Here is a 19,608-nt window from a genome sequence, read left to right as displayed (position 1 = left end):
CTTTCAAAAAATAATTGTAATTTAAAACATTGTAAAGAGTATACTGAAACCAATATGCCCTTTCGCATTGCGTCATTGCAGGGTATGCATTTCACTTTCGGCGCCTGGTGGCCCTTTTTTCGTCGCCCGCTTTGCGTTTTCATTCGTCGCCATGAGTTATTTTTGGAATTTTAATTTTTCTACGTTTGTGTGTGCTTGCACACATGCAATGCGGGCGCTGTAATCGCTCAAAAACAAAAAAATGTTGAGTCAAATCTCGATTTGCTATCGATATTTTGGAGAGCAGAAAGTTCAAAACCAACGTGCTTTCATATTTATAAATATATTTCTTCTTTTTCCGCCGCTGACTGTTTCTTTTAATTTTGTGAGGTGTCAACCCTGTGCGACAATGAAGAGAGCAAGTCACTCAAATGAAACGCACTCAATGCAAACCACTCAAAGGCGAGAGATGCGGTTTAAAGTTCGTTCAACTGGAAAATGCAGTGACCGTTCAACCCGCGATAACGATAACAAAAGTATCTCAAGGTTGCTCGCGGTTGCATTTCTGATTATACTCTCTTTTTCTTCAGCCGCAGAGCGTATTTCAACCGCAGCCGCAAAAACAAACTCAAACTCGCAGCTAATCGCTGCATAAATTGCTGTTCGAATTGAACAATTGAACAGTCTCAGTTCGCAGCTCAGATCGGAAATAAGCTACAAAAGCCAGTTGAAGCAAAAATCAAATAATAATAATAAGTTAGTAGCAGTTTGCATTCGCGTGTTTTGAAGGTGAGTAGCCAAGTTTATACATTGAATAAACTCAAGTACGATTCGCGTTGCCAAGTGAGAACGAAAGTGTTTTCCGTGGGGGCAACGCCATAAATGGGTTAATTGTCAATAATGGCCAAGTATTTGCGGCTTATCAGCTGAGTTGGACAATAAACAAGCGAGTACACACGAAAAACTCAGCTGAATGGGTCGCATTACTGTTGTATCTTATCATATGTACAATATCAACATCTAATCTAAATCCTGGGTTGGGATTGTTAACGCCCTGAAGCGATTAGGCCTTTGTTTTTCATATCGAAACTGTCATTGCTTTTCGGCACTCACAGCTGGTAATGTGTTTTAGTTTTTCACTGAAAAGTAAGGATAGCAAGTTCTGCATTTATTTCATACTTTAATAACACTTTCAGATTCGAAATGAGATTGGTGATCTTGGAAACCAGCGACTCGGTTGGCAAGTGGGCAGCCAAATATGTGATGAAACGTATCAATGACTTCCAGCCGAGCGCCGACAGGTATGCATACTTAAACTGTATATACATTTGGCACTTGGTAACAGGCACCATTTTTCAGATACTTTGTTTTGGGCCTGCCCACTGGTTCCACTCCATTGGGGATGTACAAGGAGCTGATCGAGTTTCACAAGCAGGGCAAGGTATCCTTTCAGTATGTGAAAACCTTCAATATGGATGAGTATGTGGGTGAGTTATTGTTACATAAAGATTACCAGAAATGTTTCATGTAATCCACTGTATCTAGGACTGGCCAGAGATCACCACGAAAGCTATCACTACTTCATGTGGAACAACTTCTTCAAGCACATCGACATTGAACCCAGGAATGTGCACATTTTGGATGGCAATGCAGCTGATCTGGTGGCCGAGTGCAACAAGTTTGAGGATCAGATCCGCGAGGCTGGCGGAGTGGAGCTGTTTATCGGTGGCATTGGACCCGATGGCCATATTGCCTTCAATGAGCCCGGATCCTCGTTGGTGTCCAGGACTCGCGTGAAAACTCTGGCACAGGATACACTGGAAGCGAATGCCCGTTTCTTCGAAAACGATATGAGCAAGGTGCCAAAGCAGGCCCTAACCGTGGGCGTTGGCACTGTGATGGACTCCAAGGAGGTGATGATCCTGATCACCGGAGCTCACAAGGCATTCGCCCTGTACAAGGCCATCGAGGAGGGTGTGAATCACATGTGGACCGTTAGTGCCTTCCAGCAGCATGCAAACACACTGATGATCTGCGACGAGGATGCCACTTTGGAGCTGAGAGTTAAGACCGTGAAATACTTCAAGGTATGCCCGCCCTCCATTTCGTCGATTTTGTAGAAAACTGGGCATAGACGAACTGGTAACCTGGTGCTAAGGTGGCTTCCGAAGGTGTTGGTCTAATAACCCCCTAATCAAACTATCATTGCTGCCTAATCTTTAGATCCCAAAGTGCATACATGGGCACTCTTATATGGTTGTTAGTTAGGTCTAAGAATTTGCATGCCTATAAGCTTGTAATATATATGCTTCCACGGTTGTAGGTATATGGTTAAGTAGAGACTTAAGAAAAACTGAACTTTGTTAACGACTGGCTGACTGGCCATTCCCACAATTTCACAGGGCATTCTCAGAGATCTAGACGAAGGCTCCCAACTGGAGGGCTACAAAAACTGACTTTGCGTAAAGTATACCGCTTTATTTTGCTTCTTCTATGCCAAACTGCACATTTAGAGACCAAAGCTATATTTAAGTAAATGATATTGATTCCTAAGAGTATCTTTGCGATCAAAAGAACCAAAAACTCTGCCAAGCAATCATGATTTGGATGGAAGACTGCCTGTGGTTAAATACTAGTTCTTATATGCTAGGCTTTAAGTTAGAATAAACCAACTAAAACTATGAACAAAATTAAATATTTGTTTTGAATGCTGTTTTATCCATGTTTTATCATTCTAAGAAAAATAAAGCAATTTGCCTGATATTCAACTTGATGTAATGATTAAATAAATCACAGGACCTTGACATGATTTGAAATATATATAAAGTTGTTATATTATAGATAAATATGCATTAAGGTAATTTATAAGATTAGGTCTCAATATAAACAGTAGTTACGATTAATATTAATTATTATACGTTACATATTTGCAGAGCCTAATGGACGTACATTCCAAGCTGATAGAGCAACAAAAGTCGACGTAACCCCCGATAACCAAGCGAATATGGAGACCTGGATTCCATCGAACTACTAAAAACTCGTTACCATCAGAACCAGCATTATAGTTTTCAAATCAAATCACACGAATTTTTTATATAATAAATGTATTTTTATATGTTAAACTTTTTGAGAAAAATGTTGAGTAGTATTTCATTTAAAAAGTTTAAATGATTAAGTTCCCCATAATCATTCAAAGTTAAAGTCCATTGGATTATATTGTGATTTCTATTTTATTATCTAAATTTTCTATAATTACAAATATGCGTACATTAACGGGTATATAAGAAGTGGCTATGCCAGTCAAGAAGAAGGCCCTTCAGGTCCTGCTCAGGATTTTGTTGTCTGTGTAGACGAATTCCTCGTGATCCTCAATCAGGCGAAAGAGCTCCTTGGCATAGTAGATGGATCGCACCGATTCCTCCAGGATAAGCTGATGGTTCTGGACGGCCCGTCGCACCTGTTCGTGTATGAACATGGCCTCCAGTCGCTTGGCCCGCTGAGTCAGAAGGCAGGCCTCGTTGCTCCGGAGACGGGCTTCTCCGGCCGTAAGGCGCCGCTCCACGACGGGCTGATGTCGTGCCACGTGGCTGTGGTAGCTGCAGATGTCCCCGATGACGCCGGCATTCACATTGAAGATGCCGTCGGATGCACTGATCACCGTTTTGCAGGCGGCCGGAGTGCAGACCATTTCGCGTGCCAAGTGCTCCCGGATCATCTCCTGCAGCGCTTCTCGGCGAGCAATGGTCAGATAGCCCCTGCGGATGTACTTCCTGCCAATCTTCTCGCGCATCGATTTGAAGCTGAACACTTGGGTGCCCCAGCATTTGCCTTTTAGTGGCTTCGGATTCTTGCGATCGGCACGGGGATCCCGGAAAAGTTGCCTCTTCACCCGCTTCAGGCTCTCCTTTTGGGGCGTCAGTCGCTCTGGGAGCAGGCAACTGTTCACCTGGTGCCACACCTCGCCGGGAGTACTCAGTGCCATAGCACTTGTGGTCCTCCAGTACATCTTGTGACCCATGCCGTTCATCAGATACAACTGGCGGATGCACTCGTTGAGGAAGCTCCTCTTCGTGGGACTCTTGAAGTTGGGCGGGTTATTGAACACGTAGTGATCCCGCTTGTACACCACACAGTAGCCGTAGTCTTGGTCCCCGGTGAGGATCCCCGGTTTTTGGTACACGATCAGCTGCTGGTCCTTGTAGTCGATGGGCGAGTTGAAGATGAATATCTGGTTCTTGAGGGCCTCCTCCTCGTTGGGAGTGCGGAACATCATCAGCTTCTTGGAGTTCGTGGACTGGTCCATGGCTATCGGTGGTTGGAGAGTGAGTGATAATGATGTGGTTGATTTGGTTGGCTTATATAGTGCGACAGGTAGTCAATTGGGTGTTCTGAGCTGATTGTGATTTTCAGCAGGTCAAAAGGTGGGTTTTTTTGAAGCTTTAAATTCGAATGGCCGATTTTATACCTGGGATGCAACAGATGGTGTTTTAGATCTATTATTGCCTGCCAATTTGCTTTTTCCCTAAGAAAATGGTATATATTTAGGTATATTTAACAATAGGATTTATTTTGCCAAAGTTCAGGCAAAACTCGTTCTTCTAGGTGGTACACATCCTTTAATGCAATATAGTTTTTGGTTTTAAATGAAACATGTATTGGTAAGTAGTATTTATAAATTTGATTTGTTTTAAGTTGTATTAAACTTAAATTCTTTTCTGATAAAAGACAAATTTAGACGAATAGGTAAATATATAAAGTATACGTTTTTAGTGTTCAAATAAGATAAGCTGTACAATTTAAAAAGTTTTTTACGATTTGCATATCGTATATTAACTAGAAGTCGTGTTACCATACTTTAACCCATAAGTAATAGTAACAGTGCTTATCGCTTAGATCCAGACCCTATGTACATATGTATATGTAATATTAAATTGGACTTAATTTCCAGATTTTTCTTAAGAATTACTTAAAGAATTTTAAATTCAACTTTAGATTTGGCATAAGTAAATATATTACTTGAAAACTATGAGCAAGAATACATATTTATATTTATTTTCATATATTTTCATACTTGAATTGTCAAATAGGTCGTAAGTGTTGGCTAAAATAATGTGTCCGTCCAAATTGGACACAATTCGTGTGGCTCATAAGTTTTCATCTTGCTAGCAGATATTCATTTTTTGAACAAATTTACTTATTTTATAAAATAATTTGATTCATCCGAATTCTGATTTCAGTCAAATATTTCGCTCTGCTGAATCTAACATTTCACTTTTTAACTGAGGTTAGGTAAGAAAAGTCAAACAGTCGGAAACCCTGGCAATCAAATATCATCAGTCACAAGCAGAAAGCTAAGAGGACTATAAGAACTTTAAGGAACGCCAAGGATATTAAGGATACTGCAAACAGCTAATAACCGAAACTGGGAAATTATCCAAGGTAAGCAGGTAATTAGCCCACGTGTCTTTTTTGGAAAGTCTATAGGAAGAAATCCCGAAATGGATTTGAATTTAGTGTGTGGCTTGGCAGCATTTATTATAACTTTGTCAACTTTGTGTTAATCCAGTCCAGGTGTTTGGGCCATAAACAGCGAAGCATTTGGAAAGGAAAGTGTCCCGAATTTTTGAGGACAGGTAAAGCTCCTCTGCAGGTAAAAGCCCGTATTGCAAAAACCCCTTTTCGGTTTGGCATATAAGACAGAGAGATGGGGGATTGCAGCTGTCAGAGAGAATCGAGTCTTCAGATCGACAACAACATGGGCAACGTAATGGATCGCAAGGTGTCCTGCTCAGAGGCACGTGCCACAAACACCACGCCCACTCCGATCGTGACTGAAAAGGAGCAGGAGGCGCTGAAGCCAGTGGAAGTGGTGGAGCCGCAGGAGATTGTGCCAAATTTGTCCTTCCATTTGTTCAGCTATCGGCAGCAAATGGGCTGCAAGAAGCACCAGCTGATGAAGTGGGCCACATCCAAGCTCGTACTCACCGAGGAGCTGCTCAAGTTGCAAAGGCAACGGCTGGGCGAAACCAACGAGTCCTGGACCGACTTCGCATCCTTGTACTCGGACGAGGATGATGAGGAGAACCGTGCTCCCACAGCTGAGGATCCATTGGCCCAGGAACTGAGCCACCTGAAGAACTACCGAATGGAGCTGAGGGGCACCATTCTAGAGTTCGCCCAGGAGAAGATGAAGAAGCGGGAGAAAAAGAAGCTCAAGCGCCTGAAACGACGCACCCTGATCTCCTCCAAGAAGCCCAGCAACAAGAACAAGGTCAAGTACTGGCATCCGCATCCGGAGGTCGAGGAGCAGGTGGATTCGGATCCCCAGGATCACACGGAAGTCATTGTCATCGATTAATGCAGTATTGTAGTTTAAGTCTTAGGTAATTTAGTCGTTATTCTTGTTGTAATTGTACATATACACTGCTAAGATTAGGAAATATTAAAAATAAGTATCAATATATGGAAATCCAAATTTCTTATTTCTTCTTAAAAGGGGTTTTTGTATTTTAAACTAGGTATATTTTAGGCTTCTATGGGAACATTACAGTGTCTATATTTTACACATGCAACTTAGTTATAATTTTGATACCTCATCTCACCGTGCTAGACCTTCTTGCGGACAAAGTGATCGTAGAAGACGACATACCCGAACTTGGGAGAGTATACCATCGATCGCTTGGCGTTTCTCAAGTAAATGCTGTTCTGGCCGCCGACCGAAATCATTTTGTGATCTCCGCGATGCATAAACATGAGTCCAAAGTGGTGGTCGTGCATCACCTGGTAGTTGTCGCTGTCCGTGTACTTGACCATGTTGTACCTGGGATTCGAGTAGCTGAGATGGTGGGGCATGGGCTTCAGGCGCGAGCGACCTTGGAAGACTCCCCGCCAGTCCGTGTGCTTGATCGCCTCGCGGTAGCAGTTGCGCCAGCTCATGTCCAGGTCTATGTAGCCGGAGATCTCCGAGCCGTCCACGTGGATGTACGAGGTAAACACGATTGTCTGCAATGAAGATATTCAGAAACCGAGGGTATTAGCTGAGGTTGCGAACCTACCGAAAGAATCTTGTTCAAGTTGAGCAGCTCGCGGGCCTTGAACTCGAGAAGCACTGGGTCCGTGTTCGTCGGTGGCAACAAATCGCTGAACAGGCCCACATGCGCCATTTTTGGTCTAATGGCCTCCAGGGCTATGTCAACTCTCTTCACGTACTCCTCTGCGGTGTAGGGTATCTTGGTGGTGCGGTAGCCCAGCTGGACGATGGTCTTGATCGTGCTCTCATTGCCCAAATATCTGTGGTCCGTGACGGTGGCGAACGAGGAGATGTAGTCAGTGTAGTTGTCAAACTCCAATACGCTGAAGTCCACATTCTTTCCCTGTGAGCCCATCCTAATCCTACTGCTGGTGTAGATGGACTTCAGCCAAGAGCAGGTCCTTGCTCTTTGTGTGGTTCAGGAAAAAGCCCCTTTAAGTGTGAGTGTTTTTAATTTGTCGTGTGCTAGTGTCAGAGTTTAATAGTGTATTTATCTACATTTTGTTTGGCTGTCACAACATACACAGGGAAAAAGTTTACTTTTGTATTCAGTCATTTGTATTGCTAGCCCACGAAATGGAGGACTCGCAGGGGAAAAACCCTGCTTCCAGAGGACATCGAGCCTACGATCAATATTTGAATTCGTTCATCAAGCTGGAGGACAAGCGGTATCTACCCAACGATAATGTCATACACCAACTGGTCCCCTTGAGGGCCGCAGTGGGAACGGTCGTGATGACGCCCACCCAGTTCCACGAGGTGCACTTCTCTCCACTGGGCACGTGCTTCTACTTCAGCGAGCATGGTGTCGCCAACGATCCACTGATGATGGCACTTGTCGAGCGCGAGAAGCTGAATGTAACCAAAACCATTTCGGTAAGGTATTTATTATTAAACTCTTAGTCAACTTTTCTATATACCCATTATCTATTACTTAGACCATCGTATTCGTGAGCACCCGAGATGCCAAGGGCTTTAATGTGTCCGGCTACATCGATTTCGAGCAGAGTTTGCGCAGGTTCAAGACCGCAGGCTCCAAGTCCCATCCATGGGCAGATATTTTCGCCGGGCGCCGCCGCCTGGAGCCCAATCATCTGGATCTGAGCTTCATCACTTGGAGCAATGGCCGGGTGTACTCCAACGACTCGGACAACTACAAGGTCATACCGGATGCCGTCAAGGGTTTGTGCTTCTCGCACAAGGGCGATGGCTCGATGCTCTGCATAGAGAAATACATTACCGAGGAGCATCCGCTGTGCAAATTTATAGAATCGCCGAAACACGGCTCGACTGTCATATACGATCATCAAATACGGCGAAAGATGTGACTGCTGCCAGATCGCATTATAATCGAAACGTAAATTCAGCATGCACTTCCACCGAGCATCAAAGAGGTTCTCCTGGCTGCCAGCACCAAAACACTCCATAAAGCGCAATCAAAGCATTATAGAAATCAAAACAATATCGTGATCATGAGGGGATAAACAATCGCCAGACTGACTGATGCCGTCGACGTCATGGACAAGCGTCGCCGGGAAATGCGCGAGAGCACGTTGCGTATACGACGTGTGGGACGGACTCTCGCGACGGACGGACTGGAGAGAGATTCCCCCGGCTGAGATCCCATTTTTTGGCCGTGCCAGTGAGTTCCGGCAGTCAGTAGCCGTGCAAAGCGCTCCAAGACTGGGTGCTTCCGTTGCGTGAAAATAAATTGTGAAGAAGACAGCACTTTGTATCTGCTCGTTTCATAGTTTTTTTTTGTGTGGCAGTCTGTGTGTGCGGCGGTAGATATAGATTTGTACATATGCAGCTGAGAAGTGAACACGAAATGGCTGCTGCATTTAGAAAATTCAATTAGTTTCGAGTGTGTTGAGGTAAACGGAAATTTGGAGGCAGCAAAATGCGCCTTTCTCCAGTCGTCATCTATGCATTTCTAGTCATCAGTGGATTTCTGGAGCTGAGTTTCGCCCTCGGCGGCGACGAGCGCAATGAAATCACAGTGGGTAGGTTCATCGATTTGACCAATCAGTTGATTTGATAGCAATTGCTCAACCTTTTGCCCCTGAAGGTGCCATTTTCTACGAGAACGAGAAGGAGATCGAGCTCAGCTTCGATCAGGCATTCCGTGAGGTCAACAATATGAAGTTCTCGGAGCTGCGATTCGTGACCATCAAGCGATTTATGCCCACCAACGACAGCTTTCTTCTGCAGCAGATTAGTAAGTAAATACGCTCGGTTGTGGGAGAGACAAGTTACGAGAAATTCATCTTCCGTGTGTACCACGTAGCATGTGAACTGATTTCCAATGGCGTTGCGGCTATTTTCGGACCAAGTTCAAAGGCAGCCAGTGGTAAGCAAAGCACACACTGTGTGTGAACATGGCCCGAAACATATGTTCGATGCTGCTTCGATTGTGACGGTTTCCCCCTTCCGTGGCAGATATTGTTGCGCAAATCGCGAACGCGACCGGCATTCCACACATTGAGTACGATTTGAAGCTGGAGGCCACGCGCCAGGAGCAACTCAACCACCAGATGTCTGTCAATGTGGCACCCTCCCTGTCCGTCTTATCCCGCGCCTACTTCGAGATCATCAAAACCAACTACGAGTGGCGCACCTTCACCCTGGTCTATGAGACTCCGGAGGGTAAGTAGTGGACCCCATTGGACAGCATTACAGATATGAACAGCATTACAAGTGCGTAGGTCTGGCGCGTCTGCAGGATCTGATGAACATCCAAGAGCTGAACGATGACTATGTCAAGCTGCGAAACTTGGCGGACTACGCGGATGACTACAGGATATTGTGGAAGGAAACCGACGAGACCTTCCACGAACAGCGCATCATTTTGGACTGTGAGCCGAAGACTCTAAAGAAGCTGCTTCAAGTATCCATTGACTTTAAGCTGCAGGGACCATTTAGGGTAATTCCGCATTTACGAAAGCGAGCTAACGGATAACAAGTCACTTATCTTCAGAACTGGTTTCTCACCCATCTGGACACGCACAGCTCGGGTCTGAGGGATATTTATAACGAAGACTTCAAGGCCAACATTACCTCGGTGCGCATAAAAGTGGTCGACGCGAATCCATTCGAGAGAAAGAAGACGCGGCTTACCCAAGTGGATGTAAGTGGAGGCCCTGTCTGTCTGCTGCCTCGGATCTTATTTAGTGTACTCCCCAGCAAATATTGGGCGACCAAACCATGTTGCCCATTCTCATCTACGACGCTGTGGTCCTGTTTGCCAGCTCTGCCCGAAATGTGATTGCTGCCATGCAGCCCTTCCATCCACCCAATCGCCACTGCGGCAGTGCGTCTCCATGGATGATGGGAGCATTTATCGTCAACGAGATGAAGACCATTTCCGAGGACGATGTGGAGCCGCACTTCAAGACCGAGAACTTGAGGCTGAACGAGAATGGGCAGCGGACCCACTTCAACCTGGAGATCTACAAGCCAACCGTGAACGAACCATTGTTGGTCTGGACACCGGACAACGGCATAAAGAAGCGTCGCCTCACGTTGGAACTGGAAAGTGGCGGTAGCACTCAGGATTTCTCGGTGCAGCGCAAGGTGTATACAGTGGTAACGCACTATGAGGAGCCCTACTTCATGATGAAGTTGGTTAATATAGCGTTCATTCAGTTTTCCGCAGACTACAGCCTTTCTCAATTCCTTTAGGGAGGACCACGAGAACTTTAGAGGCAAGGAGAAGTACGAGGGCTATGCCGTGGATCTCATTAACAAGCTTTCCGAGCTGCTGAACTTTGATTACGAGTTCATGATCGTTGACGGCAATGGCAAATACAACCCGGAGACGAAGCAGTGGGATGGTATTATCCGGAAACTGATAGACCACGTAGGTTCCACGAGATGTAATGGTAACTCAACTTGATATTTGTATCTCACATATGCAGCATGCGCAAATAGGCATCTGCGATTTGACCATCACCCAAATGCGGCGTTCTGTGGTGGACTTCACGGTGCCCTTCATGCAGTTGGGCATTAGCATTCTGCACTACAAGAGTCCTCCGGCACCGAAGAACCAGTTTGCCTTCCTGAAACCGTTCGCCGTCGAGGTCTGGATCTACATGGTCTTTGCCCAGTTGATCATGACTTTGGCGTTTGTTTTCATCGCCAGGTGGGATTAGTTCACCGTTGACCTCTCTGTCTCGAAGCTTACTTTGACTTGACTTCTCCTACAGGCTTTCGTATCGCGAATGGTTGCCTCCGAATCCCGCCATTCAGGATCCAGATGAGTTGGAGAATATCTGGAATGTGAACAATTCGACTTGGCTGATGGTGGGCTCCATTATGCAACAGGGCTGCGACATTCTACCAAGGTCTCTCACATTATAAATATAATATTTTAATGGGTATCAAAATGTAAACTCTTCGCACCCACAGAGGTCCACACATGCGTATACTCACTGGGATGTGGTGGTTCTTTGCCCTGATGATGCTCAGTACCTACACGGCCAACATGGCCGCCTTTTTGACCAGCGACAAGTGGCAGAGCAGCATAAAGAGCCTGCAGGACCTCATCGAACAGGACAAGGTGCACTTCGGCAGCATGCGAGGCGGCAGCACCTCGCTGTTCTTCTCTGAGTCGAATGACACGGATTACCAGCGTGCCTGGAACCAGATGAAGGACTTCAAGCCGTCGGCCTTCACCACCACCAACAAAGAGGGAGTGGCACGTGTGCGCAAGGAGAAGGGCAAATACGCCTTCCTCATGGAGACCACCAGTATGACCTACAACATCGAACGGAACTGCGACCTCACCCAGATTGGCGAGCAGATCGGGGAGAAGCACTACGGCCTGGCCGTGCCCCTGGGTGAGTAGCTATGCCCCCGGCATGCAGTGAATACGGATATCGATACCAGTGCTTCTTCCATCTCAATTAGGCTCTGATTACCGGACCAACCTCAGCGTGTCCATTCTCCAGCTGAGCGAACGGGGCGACCTGCAAAAGATGAAGAACAAGTGGTGGAAGAACCACAATGTCACTTGTGACTCCTACCACGAGGTGGACGGTGACGAGTTGTCCATAGTTGAGTTGGGTGGCGTGTTCCTTGTTCTGGCCGGTGGCGTCCTCACCGGCGTGATCCTGGGCATCTATGAGTTTCTGTGGAACGTGCAGAAGGTGGCTGTGGAGGAGCGAGTGACGCCGTGGCAGGCTTTCAAGGCGGAGCTCACCTTTGCCCTGAAGTTCTGGGTCCGCAGGAAGCCCATGAGGATCTCCAGCAGCAGGGACAAATCTTCGTCCAGGAGATCGTCCGGTTCCAGGCGCAGCTCCAAGGAAAAGTCACGCAGCAGGACGGTCAGCTAGACGGTCGTCGGAAAATTGGACGATTGACGTCTTCTACTTTGGCATTTCATTAAAGAGTCTTCTACGAAATGAGGCACTCCATGCTGTTCATATATATTGTGAGCTATATTTGTAGAACTATTTTAGAACACAGAAAGCGCATTTGGGTATATTGAATGTTTTGGAGATTTTACGAGGTTAAAATTAGTAATTGCCAAATAATTTTAAAAAACTGCGCCATGTCGAAATTATAACTAATTTTAGCACAATTTTCTATTGCCACTCATACTTTAATAGTTGACAATAAATGATTTTCGTTACAAATAGCATTAAAACTAATATTTGTGTTTACATATTCAATTAATTGGGAAATTAAATGCTGTATATTGTTTTGAAAGTGGCGTGGTCGTCCGGCTTGCCTAATTTTAGGGCACATTTAGTTTTCATTCACTGGTCCATTTCCAGCTAATACTCGTGTCTGCGTGGTCTAGATTAAAGAGTATAGACTATAGAGTGTCTAGTGTCTAGAGTCTAGACATGTGGTAGCTGCTCTTGTGGGCGAGCGTGGAATCCGGAGAACAAATCGGACTCCGGTGCGCTCCTACCACCCACAATGGCTGCTGTTCTCCATGACGTAGTAAGTCTAGAAGAGATCGCTCGTGGCGGAGCTTTAAAAAATATACATTTTTTGTGATTGTCAGTGCTCGTGGAGCGGTGCCCGGAACTGGCCGATTTCTGGGTCGGAATAATATCGCTGCGCGTTCAAAAATATATAGGTTTAGTGCGTTCTACGTTGCTTCATTGTGTCTTGATTAAAGTTTAAATAATGCACGGTCTACAGTTGCTGGTTCTTCTGGCATTAGCATTATCCAGCGGCGCCAACGAAGATAACTTAGTGGTCAAAATCGGTTGGTTGATAACTCAAGAGTACGGTGAGAATATCCAAAATGTACGGACTGATTTCGTTTAGGAGCCATTTTCTTCGACACGGAATTAAAGTTGGCCGAAGCATTTAGTGCGGCACTCGAGGAAGTGAATGCAGTGAATGGCGCACTGAAACTGGAGGCAATCAAGCGATATGTGACCGTTGACGACAGCATTGTCCTGCAGGATATTTGTGAGTCCTGTCCGGTGCGGAAGTAGTGCACAATTAACCCAATAAATCTTCCTGTCTTAGCTTGTGATTTGATTGGAAGTGGGGTGGCTGCTATTTTCGGACCAAGTTCAAAGACAAACAGCGGTAAGTCTCATTTTCCTTCGTATACCCTCTGGGGATATATTATTTTTAAACCGAATCATCTGGTTCGGCGTCATAAAATATTGTCTAGCTGCATGTACGTATACGAATCCATTAAAGAGAACGGATAGAAAAAGAGCAGCGGAGATCAGAGGAGATCTTCTAAAGGCTCGTCAACCTCGTTAATGATTCTTCAAAATACCCAAAACACACTCACACAATTCGGTCATAAAATTGGGCTAGCCATCATCGTTGGATCCAAATATTTTTGCAGTAAATAAAGCGTCCGGTGGTTGGGGACCATTTGGAGCAGAGCCAACACAAATCGCCGCGTTTTTTGTTTGCGTTGTGCTCTTTGTGTTTTGATCGCCACTTTCGTTGTGCGTTCTGCTCGTTCCCCCGATTTTTCTAAACAAAAATAAACACCCCCCATACTCTCTCTTTCTCCTTTTCTTTTTTCTCTCTCTCTCACACATAGACATTGTCGAGGTACTGTGCAATATGACGGGTATACCGCACCTGCAGTTCGATTGGCATCCCCAGCAGTCGAGCAGGGAGCGAATGAACCACCAACTCACCGTCAATGTGGCTCCCATGGAGCTCTTCCTGTCCGCCGCCTTCTCAGATATCCTGGCCAGCAAGAGCTTCGACTGGAAGTCCTTTACCATAGCCTACGAGAGGAGTTCCCGTATGTATTGTTACCTATCTCCTTCGATTGCTTGTTAGTACTTAACTTCTTATATGCATGGTGCAAATCTAAAAACTAATATAAATATTATTATTACATATAGATAAATTTTACTTTAACCCCTGCTTCCGTTGTAGTGTGTTGTACACCCTTTAACCATCCAAGTTTTGCTAACATCTCCTTCCCCACAAAGACCTCATTCGCCTGCAGCACATCCTAGCATGGAAACAGCTCCACAAAGCAGGGATCAAGATGCAGGAATTTGAACGAGGAGATGATTACAGGATTCTGTGGAAGCGCATTAACGACGCTCGTGAAAAGTTTGTCCTTCTGGACTGTCCGTCCGACATTTTGGTGGACGTAGTCAATGCCTCGATTGGATATAACATGACTGGTTCATTTAATGTGAGTTACTTTAAGCATTCTTTAGACACGTTCTAATTTTGATTATTTTCCGAATCAACAGCACTTATTTTTAACAAACTTGGATACACATATAAGCGGCATTGATCAATTCTACTCACGGGACTTCACCGTCTCGGTGGCGGCTGTCAGGATACGAACCTATGTGCCTCCGCCAGTTCACGATGAAATAGATGTGTTTGACAACAGTGTGGATACCCGGGTAGAATCGCAGAATACAAGTCGCCATATGCTGTGCTCATTTGATTTTTCTTTTGTATTTATAGTTTTCTTCACTTGGAAGTCAGCTGATTTATGATTCTGTTGTGCTGTTCTACAATGCTCTCTTGGAAATAAGTCAACTTCCCGGGTTTTACATACCCAACTTCAGCTGCGGACGTGGCTTCTGGCAGCCAGGACCTCGTCTGGTGGAGCAAATGAAACAGGCAAGAATACTTTTGTATTTATCTATAAGGAAAGACGGAAAAACGGACAAACGGACGTACTTGCGGACATGTCAACGAATCTAGTATACCCCGTACTTCTACCGCTTTGATATAATTTTAGTTCACTGTAATAATTGTGTTGGGTAATTTTGCAGATTTCCCCAAAGTTGGCGAAACCTCCCTTCAAAACACAAAGACTACAGATAAATGCCGAAGGCCAGCGAGAAGGTTTTAATCTTGAGGTTTACAATCCCATCATTGATCGCGTAACTCACATATGGAACAAGGAGTTTCAGCTGGTGGACTTTGAAAAACTGAGGGAGAACTCAACTCAAGCCCTTAAGCAGAAAAGACTCCAGACCAAGGAGGATTTCTCGCAAAAACCCATCAAATACACAGTGGCCACTCGGGTGGGCAAACCCTACTTCAGCTGGCGGTTAGTTTATATGATGTTATGTCATCAAGGGACTTATTTAGTCTATCTTATCATATTGAAATTGGTATAAAAATCATGACTATTTTCTAGTGAGGAGCCCGAAGGAGTCCACTTCGAGGGAAATGAACGCTTTGAGGGCTATGCCGTGGATTTGATTTACTCGTTGGCCCAAGAGTGCAAGTTCGATTTTAACTTTGAGCCAGTTAGGGATAACAAATATGGAAGCTACGATGCGAACACAGATGAATGGGATGGTATAATCCGGCAACTGATTGATAATGTAAGGAATAATATACATATTTCATATATTATCTTGCACATTCTGATATTTTGTAATATTTTTCTTAATAGAATGCTCAAATCGGAATCTGTGACTTGACCATAACACAGGCGCGTCGGTCGGTGGTGGATTTCACTGTGCCCTTCATGCAGCTGGGCATAAGTATTCTCTCGTACAAGGAGCCCCCACCGAAGGCCGATATATACACATTCCTCAATCCGTATAATGCCGAAGTTTGGCTATTCGTAATGATTGCCATGATGATCACGGCCTTCGCCTTGATTTTCACCGGTCGCATAGACCAATTCGAGTGGGATCAGCCAGTGGAGAATGTGAATCACGAGCTGGAGCGGCAGAACATCTGGCATCTGAGTAACACCATGTGGCTGGTGCTGGGCTCAATGCTCAATCAAGGCTGCGATCTTTTGCCCAGGCAAGTGGAAGATCTTATACTAGCTAATAGGATAATCCAAATGCATCTTTCTATTCAGGGGCGTTCCAATGCGTTTGCTGACAGCCTTCTGGTGGATCTTTGCCCTGCTAATCTCGCAGACATACATCGCCAAGTTGGCTTCCTTTATAACCTCCGCTAAGATTGCTGGCGATATAGGCTCCCTGCACGATTTGGTCGACCAGAACAAGGTGCAATTTGGCACCATACGTGGCGGCGCTACGTCGGTGTACTTCTCGGAATCGAACGACACCGAGAACCGGATGGCGTGGAACAAGATGTTGTCCTTCAAGCCGGATGCCTTCACCAAGAACAACGAGGAGGGCGTGGATCGGGTGAAGCTGAGCAAGGGAACCTACGCCTTCCTAATGGAGACCACCAATCTGCAGTATTACGTTGAGCGCAACTGCGAGCTAACCCAAATCGGGGAAAGTTTCGGCGAGAAGCACTATGGCATTGCAGTGCCGTTGAGTAAGTAACTCAGATTAATACACATTCATATCTATTTTCGCTGACATTTTCCAACAGACGCCGACTTTCGGTCCAATCTCAGCGTGGGAATCCTGCGGCTCAGCGAGAGGGGTGAGCTCTTCAAGCTGCGAAACAAATGGTTCACCAGCAATGAGAGCATCTGCGACTCGAATCTCCCGACCATCGATGATGGCCAGTTCGATATGGATTCGCTGAGTGGACTCTTCGTGGTGCTGATCGTCGGCGTAATTGTGGGACTTGTGATCGGTGTCGCCGAGTTTTTGTGGCACGTGCAGCGCATTTCGGTGAAGGAGAAGGTATGCACGCAACTCCACTTCCTGGATGGCAACTTACTTATGTATATACTCGTATGCGTATCCATTTCAGATTCCACCTATGCTGGCACTGAAGGCAGAGTTTTACTTTGTGATTCGTTTCTGGTTGACCAGAAAGCCCCTGCACACCTATCGACAGAGTCGGGATTCCACTTCCACGGGTTACTCATCGCTGGAGCAAATTACAAGTGCTTCCAGTGCGAAAAAGAAAAAAAAGACCAGGCGACTTGAGAAGTAGAGAAGTGAAAAGGCTTGCGTACATTCAGTGAAATACAATTTAGGTTAGAATAATGATATTTTAGATGGGATCCTTTGGAAGTTCTTTGCGAAAGACTTGCTTATTTCTAAGAATTGAGAGATAGTTTGTTAATAAAAGAATCTATGTACGTTTATGTGAAAATAAGAAATATACAGAAATATACCAGTAACTCAGCTAAATGCAAAACTTACAAATCAAAATCAAGGACTTCAAATTGAATTTAAATAAATTTAAGGGTAGTTAATAAACCCTAATACTTGACATATGCGTATGAACACACTTTACACACTCTTTTTCCTATCTAATACAAATTATTTAACTTTATTGGCGAGGAACATGACAAGAACACAAATCGCCTTGTATCAGCATGTATACATGCATATATGCAAAATGCATGCTGGCCCATAAATACCAATTAATATTTTATCCGCAATAAAAAACACACTGACAATAAAACCGTTTGTGGTTTTTATAAACGTTTTTACAAACTCAAAAAAAAAAGAAAGTGAAAATTGTGGCATAAATAACAATAACACAGAATAGTTCAATGTGGTTGGAGCATTCGCAGCAGCGTAAACAATTCGAATAAAAGGGCGAGGAGTCAAACACATTTATTCAAATCAAATCAAATGAAATCAAAGCGAGTAGAAAACCCTGTCAAAAAAGTCCTTAGACCGATGGGCGAAAATCTAGTGCAAAGGACTCCGGAAAACTAAACAGAGGTCGACCCACATTTAACCCAAGTCCCCGACCATTCGACATCCATTCACACGCACTCTTTGCACTTTCCACAATGTTTTTGTGTGTGGTTTCTGTTCGGTTGTCCTTTTTTTGTTGCCTTTATTGGTATGTCATGTTTATGTTGGCAAGTTGTTTTTGTTTGCCGGGTAATCGAGTCAATTGTTTCCGGTTCGTCGATGAGGCAATCGAGTGAGTCTGCTTTTTACGGCGTCTTTTTTTGGTAAAAAAAACGTAGCTTTTGTTGGCCATGTTGAAGTTGTTGCCTGCCGTGTATACAGGGCCAACATCCGTTTAGCGATTTGCTGCCCGGGGGCGTTGCTGACAAGGGTTAATAAGCTGGTGGGCCTGTCACTTTCGACAGAAGCCGAGAAAGTGGTGCGTTAACTGATTTGTAGGCAGTTCAAGCCATAAGCCCCATTTAATGAGAAGGGATTTCTGCTCTTTCCACAGATTTAAATATTTAGAGCACGTACGGCGATTTGAGTCCTTCACACACCATAGTTTATAATCAGCTTTAACAACTTAAAGCTGAAAAGGAAAATACATATACTCGTATTTATTTGGTTCGGTTCAGTGAGCGTAGGAAAGCATAAAATTCGTTTAAACTCGCACTTATTTACATTCCCGTGACCCAATTGCACCCCACAAATTTGGGCATCTTATGTTGGCATGCTTGGCGTCAACTACCGGGACATAATTAACCCTTATTTGTACATTTTATGGCCGCCACCATAAAAGAGCCATTTAAATTACAAAGCGCAGTGCTTGTCCATTTCGCGGGCCAGCGGACTCCTTTGTTAATCGTCGGCTTTTCGGTTTCGTCCTGGCTTTCGGTTCGCAAAATTCGAAGGACATGGCCGTCTCGGCTGGAATGCTGATGTGCTGAGTGGCTCTGAACTTTAAGGCGAAATCGGCAGACAACTACTACCTTAAAGCCGCTTACAAATTGGGCGGCTTGCGGCCAAGCGGCTTAACTCGCATAATCCAAGTATCTGAGTCGGGCGCAGGCAAACACTTGACCCTTTGCACTGCAACTGCCATTTCCATTCTATTCCCTTTTATGTTGGTCCCAGGGCTCTCTGAGTTGCGGACCCGATGCGGGCAATGCTCGTCATCGAACGGGTCCAGGCGCCTTCGAAGGTCATAAAAATGCAATTGCTGGGAAGACCAGTTTCAGCACTGGTCAACTTTCTCAATGCTCACTGTGACCGGGAGCAAGTCCTTGCAAATGGGCAACTGAATTTAAGGGTTGACCGATTGGCAACTGGATATAGGAGGTGGCACTCTTGTCCAACGGGTTGTCTACTTCTTTTGATAGATTCATACTTCTAATTCCCAAACTGTTTTAACAGACTCCGCTTGGAGCAGGCAAGCAATTGCATTTGGTGGCATCAACAACCTTGTGCAGTGGCAACATCGCAAGCAATGAAGTTGCAACTGAGCTGCGATTATTGCTAGTTGAAAACTAAAACCAATAGCTCGCCCAGCGTAAGGATCTACGATCTTTTCGCTAAGGCAATTTTTTTAGGCCCCAAGTGGGC

General features: G+C 45.0%; 7 protein-coding genes and 1 non-coding gene across 12 annotated transcripts; 6 read left to right on the top strand and 2 right to left on the bottom strand.

Moving 5' to 3' along the window:
* Window positions 1–564: 564 nt before the first annotated feature.
* Window positions 565–3,101, top strand: LOC120458449 (glucosamine-6-phosphate isomerase). Of its 5 annotated transcripts, none has more exons than XM_044006912.1 (6): window positions 565–768; window positions 1,176–1,280; window positions 1,339–1,466; window positions 1,525–2,066; window positions 2,382–2,446; window positions 2,913–3,101. In XM_044006912.1, the coding sequence occupies exons 2-5, from the start codon at window positions 1,183–1,185 to the stop codon at window positions 2,433–2,435; spliced, it is 822 nt and encodes a 273-aa protein (XP_043862847.1). In that variant the 5' UTR covers window positions 565–768; window positions 1,176–1,182; the 3' UTR covers window positions 2,436–2,446; window positions 2,913–3,101. The 5 variants fall into 5 exon arrangements, with proteins under 5 accessions (XP_043862847.1, XP_043862846.1, XP_039502028.2 ...); XM_044006911.1 differs by having other exon boundaries at window positions 566–768; window positions 2,382–2,441; XM_044006913.1 differs by lacking the exon at window positions 565–768 and adding an exon at window positions 1,079–1,097 and having other exon boundaries at window positions 2,382–2,441.
* Window positions 3,102–3,190: 89 nt separating this feature from the next.
* LOC120452900 lies at window positions 3,191–4,408 on the bottom strand. The gene has a single exon (XM_039637362.2). The coding sequence runs from the start codon at window positions 4,280–4,282 to the stop codon at window positions 3,296–3,298; it is 987 nt and encodes a 328-aa protein (XP_039493296.1). The 5' UTR covers window positions 4,283–4,408; the 3' UTR covers window positions 3,191–3,295.
* An 868-nt stretch (window positions 4,409–5,276) lies between these two features.
* On the top strand, window positions 5,277–6,386 carry LOC120454489. Its single transcript, XM_039639838.1, has 2 exons — window positions 5,277–5,418; window positions 5,546–6,386. Exon 2 carries the CDS (start codon window positions 5,684–5,686, stop codon window positions 6,335–6,337), a length of 654 nt encoding a protein of 217 aa, XP_039495772.1. The 5' UTR covers window positions 5,277–5,418; window positions 5,546–5,683; the 3' UTR covers window positions 6,338–6,386.
* A 92-nt stretch (window positions 6,387–6,478) lies between these two features.
* LOC120458271 (cilia- and flagella-associated protein 299) lies at window positions 6,479–7,370 on the bottom strand. The gene is made up of 2 exons (XM_039645864.2): window positions 7,035–7,370; window positions 6,479–6,981 (listed from the first exon to the last, which is right to left on the bottom strand). The coding sequence occupies exons 1-2, from the start codon at window positions 7,362–7,364 to the stop codon at window positions 6,586–6,588; spliced, it is 726 nt and encodes a 241-aa protein (XP_039501798.2). The 5' UTR covers window positions 7,365–7,370; the 3' UTR covers window positions 6,479–6,585.
* A 90-nt stretch (window positions 7,371–7,460) lies between these two features.
* On the top strand, window positions 7,461–8,744 carry LOC120444127 (cilia- and flagella-associated protein 299). Its single transcript, XM_039623690.2, has 2 exons — window positions 7,461–7,885; window positions 7,948–8,744. The coding sequence occupies exons 1-2, from the start codon at window positions 7,586–7,588 to the stop codon at window positions 8,335–8,337; spliced, it is 690 nt and encodes a 229-aa protein (XP_039479624.2). The 5' UTR covers window positions 7,461–7,585; the 3' UTR covers window positions 8,338–8,744.
* A 133-nt stretch (window positions 8,745–8,877) lies between these two features.
* On the top strand, window positions 8,878–12,660 carry LOC120458270 (glutamate receptor ionotropic, kainate 2). Its single transcript, XM_039645863.2, has 12 exons — window positions 8,878–9,012; window positions 9,078–9,227; window positions 9,297–9,359; window positions 9,449–9,655; window positions 9,715–9,932; window positions 9,987–10,136; window positions 10,193–10,629; window positions 10,691–10,868; window positions 10,927–11,150; window positions 11,215–11,352; window positions 11,417–11,847; window positions 11,918–12,660. Exons 1-12 carry the CDS (start codon window positions 8,910–8,912, stop codon window positions 12,340–12,342), a joined length of 2,724 nt encoding a protein of 907 aa, XP_039501797.2. The 5' UTR covers window positions 8,878–8,909; the 3' UTR covers window positions 12,343–12,660.
* Window positions 12,661–13,145: 485 nt separating this feature from the next.
* On the top strand, window positions 13,146–17,476 carry LOC120453476 (glutamate receptor ionotropic, kainate 2). The gene is made up of 13 exons (XM_039638212.2): window positions 13,146–13,229; window positions 13,292–13,438; window positions 13,499–13,561; window positions 14,037–14,246; window positions 14,440–14,651; window positions 14,713–14,871; window positions 14,936–15,094; window positions 15,250–15,530; window positions 15,621–15,810; window positions 15,882–16,243; window positions 16,302–16,732; window positions 16,790–17,049; window positions 17,120–17,476. Exons 1-13 carry the CDS (start codon window positions 13,148–13,150, stop codon window positions 17,303–17,305), a joined length of 2,742 nt encoding a protein of 913 aa, XP_039494146.2. The 5' UTR covers window positions 13,146–13,147; the 3' UTR covers window positions 17,306–17,476.
* Window positions 17,477–19,463: 1,987 nt separating this feature from the next.
* LOC120444170 lies at window positions 19,464–19,608 on the top strand. The gene has a single exon (XR_005615636.1). It is a non-coding gene; the product is annotated as a U4 spliceosomal RNA (small nuclear RNA).

This window comes from Drosophila santomea, chromosome 2L (assembly GCF_016746245.2).
Source record: "Drosophila santomea strain STO CAGO 1482 chromosome 2L, Prin_Dsan_1.1, whole genome shotgun sequence".
In the NCBI taxonomy this organism is placed as follows: Eukaryota; Metazoa; Arthropoda; class Insecta; order Diptera; family Drosophilidae; genus Drosophila; species Drosophila santomea.
Note: the sequence above shows the minus strand (reverse complement) of the source record. Positions and strands in the feature narration are given on the sequence as shown.

What these genes read in the sequence shown, in the direction of transcription:
- LOC120458449 (XM_044006912.1), top strand. Translation starts at nt 1,183, where the DNA reads ATGAGATTGGTGATCTTGGAAACCAGCGACTCGGTTGGCAAGTGGGCA. An exon ending in TTCCAGCCGAGCGCCGACAG is followed by an intron (nt 1,281 to 1,338) that starts GTATGCATACTT and finishes ACCATTTTTCAG; the next exon opens with ATACTTTGTTTTGGGCCTGC. An exon ending in AGACCGTGAAATACTTCAAG is followed by an intron (nt 2,067 to 2,381) that starts GTATGCCCGCCC and finishes ACAATTTCACAG; the next exon opens with GGCATTCTCAGAGATCTAGA.
- LOC120452900 (XM_039637362.2), bottom strand. Translation starts at nt 4,282, where the DNA reads ATGGACCAGTCCACGAACTCCAAGAAGCTGATGATGTTCCGCACTCCC.
- LOC120454489 (XM_039639838.1), top strand. Translation starts at nt 5,684, where the DNA reads ATGGGGGATTGCAGCTGTCAGAGAGAATCGAGTCTTCAGATCGACAAC.
- LOC120458271 (XM_039645864.2), bottom strand. Translation starts at nt 7,364, where the DNA reads ATGGGCTCACAGGGAAAGAATGTGGACTTCAGCGTATTGGAGTTTGAC. An exon ending in ACTTGAACAAGATTCTTTCG is followed by an intron (nt 6,982 to 7,034) that starts GTAGGTTCGCAA and finishes TCTTCATTGCAG; the next exon opens with ACAATCGTGTTTACCTCGTA.
- LOC120444127 (XM_039623690.2), top strand. Translation starts at nt 7,586, where the DNA reads ATGGAGGACTCGCAGGGGAAAAACCCTGCTTCCAGAGGACATCGAGCC. An exon ending in ATGTAACCAAAACCATTTCG is followed by an intron (nt 7,886 to 7,947) that starts GTAAGGTATTTA and finishes TCTATTACTTAG; the next exon opens with ACCATCGTATTCGTGAGCAC.
- LOC120458270 (XM_039645863.2), top strand. Translation starts at nt 8,910, where the DNA reads ATGCGCCTTTCTCCAGTCGTCATCTATGCATTTCTAGTCATCAGTGGA. An exon ending in GGTCTATGAGACTCCGGAGG is followed by an intron (nt 9,656 to 9,714) that starts GTAAGTAGTGGA and finishes ACAAGTGCGTAG; the next exon opens with GTCTGGCGCGTCTGCAGGAT. An exon ending in CGGCCTGGCCGTGCCCCTGG is followed by an intron (nt 11,848 to 11,917) that starts GTGAGTAGCTAT and finishes CATCTCAATTAG; the next exon opens with GCTCTGATTACCGGACCAAC.
- LOC120453476 (XM_039638212.2), top strand. Translation starts at nt 13,148, where the DNA reads ATGCACGGTCTACAGTTGCTGGTTCTTCTGGCATTAGCATTATCCAGC. An exon ending in TGGTGGAGCAAATGAAACAG is followed by an intron (nt 15,095 to 15,249) that starts GCAAGAATACTT and finishes GTAATTTTGCAG; the next exon opens with ATTTCCCCAAAGTTGGCGAA. An exon ending in TGGCATTGCAGTGCCGTTGA is followed by an intron (nt 16,733 to 16,789) that starts GTAAGTAACTCA and finishes ATTTTCCAACAG; the next exon opens with ACGCCGACTTTCGGTCCAAT.